This window comes from Littorina saxatilis, linkage group LG6 (assembly GCF_037325665.1).
Source record: "Littorina saxatilis isolate snail1 linkage group LG6, US_GU_Lsax_2.0, whole genome shotgun sequence".
Classification (NCBI taxonomy): domain Eukaryota; kingdom Metazoa; phylum Mollusca; class Gastropoda; order Littorinimorpha; family Littorinidae; genus Littorina; species Littorina saxatilis.
The window spans coordinates 47,321,713-47,322,926 of NC_090250.1; the positions used below are offsets into that span (position 1 = coordinate 47,321,713).

General features: G+C 43.1%; 1 protein-coding gene across 2 annotated transcripts in view; it reads right to left on the reverse strand.

Annotated features, from left to right (window-relative positions):
• The window catches only part of LOC138969365 (minichromosome maintenance domain-containing protein 2-like), a 40,253-nt gene that overhangs the window by 6,377 nt on the left and 32,662 nt on the right, over positions 1-1,214 (reverse strand). For both annotated transcript variants that reach the window (XM_070342139.1, XM_070342141.1), the window contains exon 14: positions 202-291. In XM_070342139.1, the coding sequence (XP_070198240.1) occupies positions 202-291 (90 nt within the window). The remainder of the gene's footprint in view (positions 1-201; positions 292-1,214) is intronic.

Sequence of the window (1,214 nt, forward strand, 5' to 3'; positions counted from 1 at the left end):
TCTGTAAACTTTTTTTGAACATTGAACTGAAAATTCATTCAATTCTAATGCCGTCTATATATAGAATCAAGCAGAATTTGTCCCGGTCGATTAGGCTTGACTAAAAAAAATATGTTAAGCTTGCTTGTATATGAGCAGACAGGGTGTTTAAATCACGAAACACGATAAAGCAGAAGGATTTCGCAGCAACCTGTCCCGTACCTGTTTGTAGTTCCAGTCTGGGGGATTTTTTCATCGCTCTTAGATCTCCCACTTTGCACACACCGCCGGATGACAGAACTAGGCTGCCAGCTGCAACGTGGTGATAGTTTCATAGCGTTAATCAGAATGCACACACCGCCGGATGACAGAACTAGGCTGCCAGCTGCAACGTGCTGATAGTTTCATGGCGTTAATCAGAATGCACACACCGCCGGATGACAGAACTAGGCTGCCAGCTGCAACGTGGTGATAGTTTCATAGCGTTAATCAGAATGCACACACCGCCGGATGACAGAACTAGGCTGCCAGCTGCAACGTGCTGATAGTTTCATGGCGTTAATCAGAATGCAACAATTTCTACGCATACTTGTCTGGACAGAACTGATGCTAAAGATAAATGCTTTCAGACCGAAAACAAACAAATACGCATTTACCAAAGATAGATATAACAAGAAGAGCAAACGCTCGATCGAGTCACTTTCGCAGTTCTGAATATTATATGAGGCATCAGATGGACAGGAAGAAATTGCTATTCACAACACAATGAGTCACGTTCACATAAAATTTGAGCCCGGTCACTTTTATAGTTTCCGAGAAAAGCCCAACGTTAAGTTGTGTGTTGCCGAACAGAAAAGGCTAGTTATCTCCCTTGTTTTTCTGATAACGTTCGTAAAAGGCTACAGATGTAAATACTTTGATGTAAAGAATAATCCTACAAAGTTTCAATCACATCCGATGAACTTTGTCAAAGATATAAAATGTCTATTTTTTCCTTTGACGCTGACCTGTGACCTTGAAAAAGGTCAAAGGTCAACGAAACCATCGTTAAAGTGTAGAGGTCATTGGAGGTCACGACTAAACAAAATATGAGCCCGATCGCTTTGATAGTTTCCGAGAAAAGTCCAACGTTAAGGTGGTGTCTACGGACGGCCGGCCGGACGGCCGGCCGGACGGCCGGCCGGACAGACTAACACTGACCGATTACATAGAGTCACTTTTTCTCAAGTGACTCA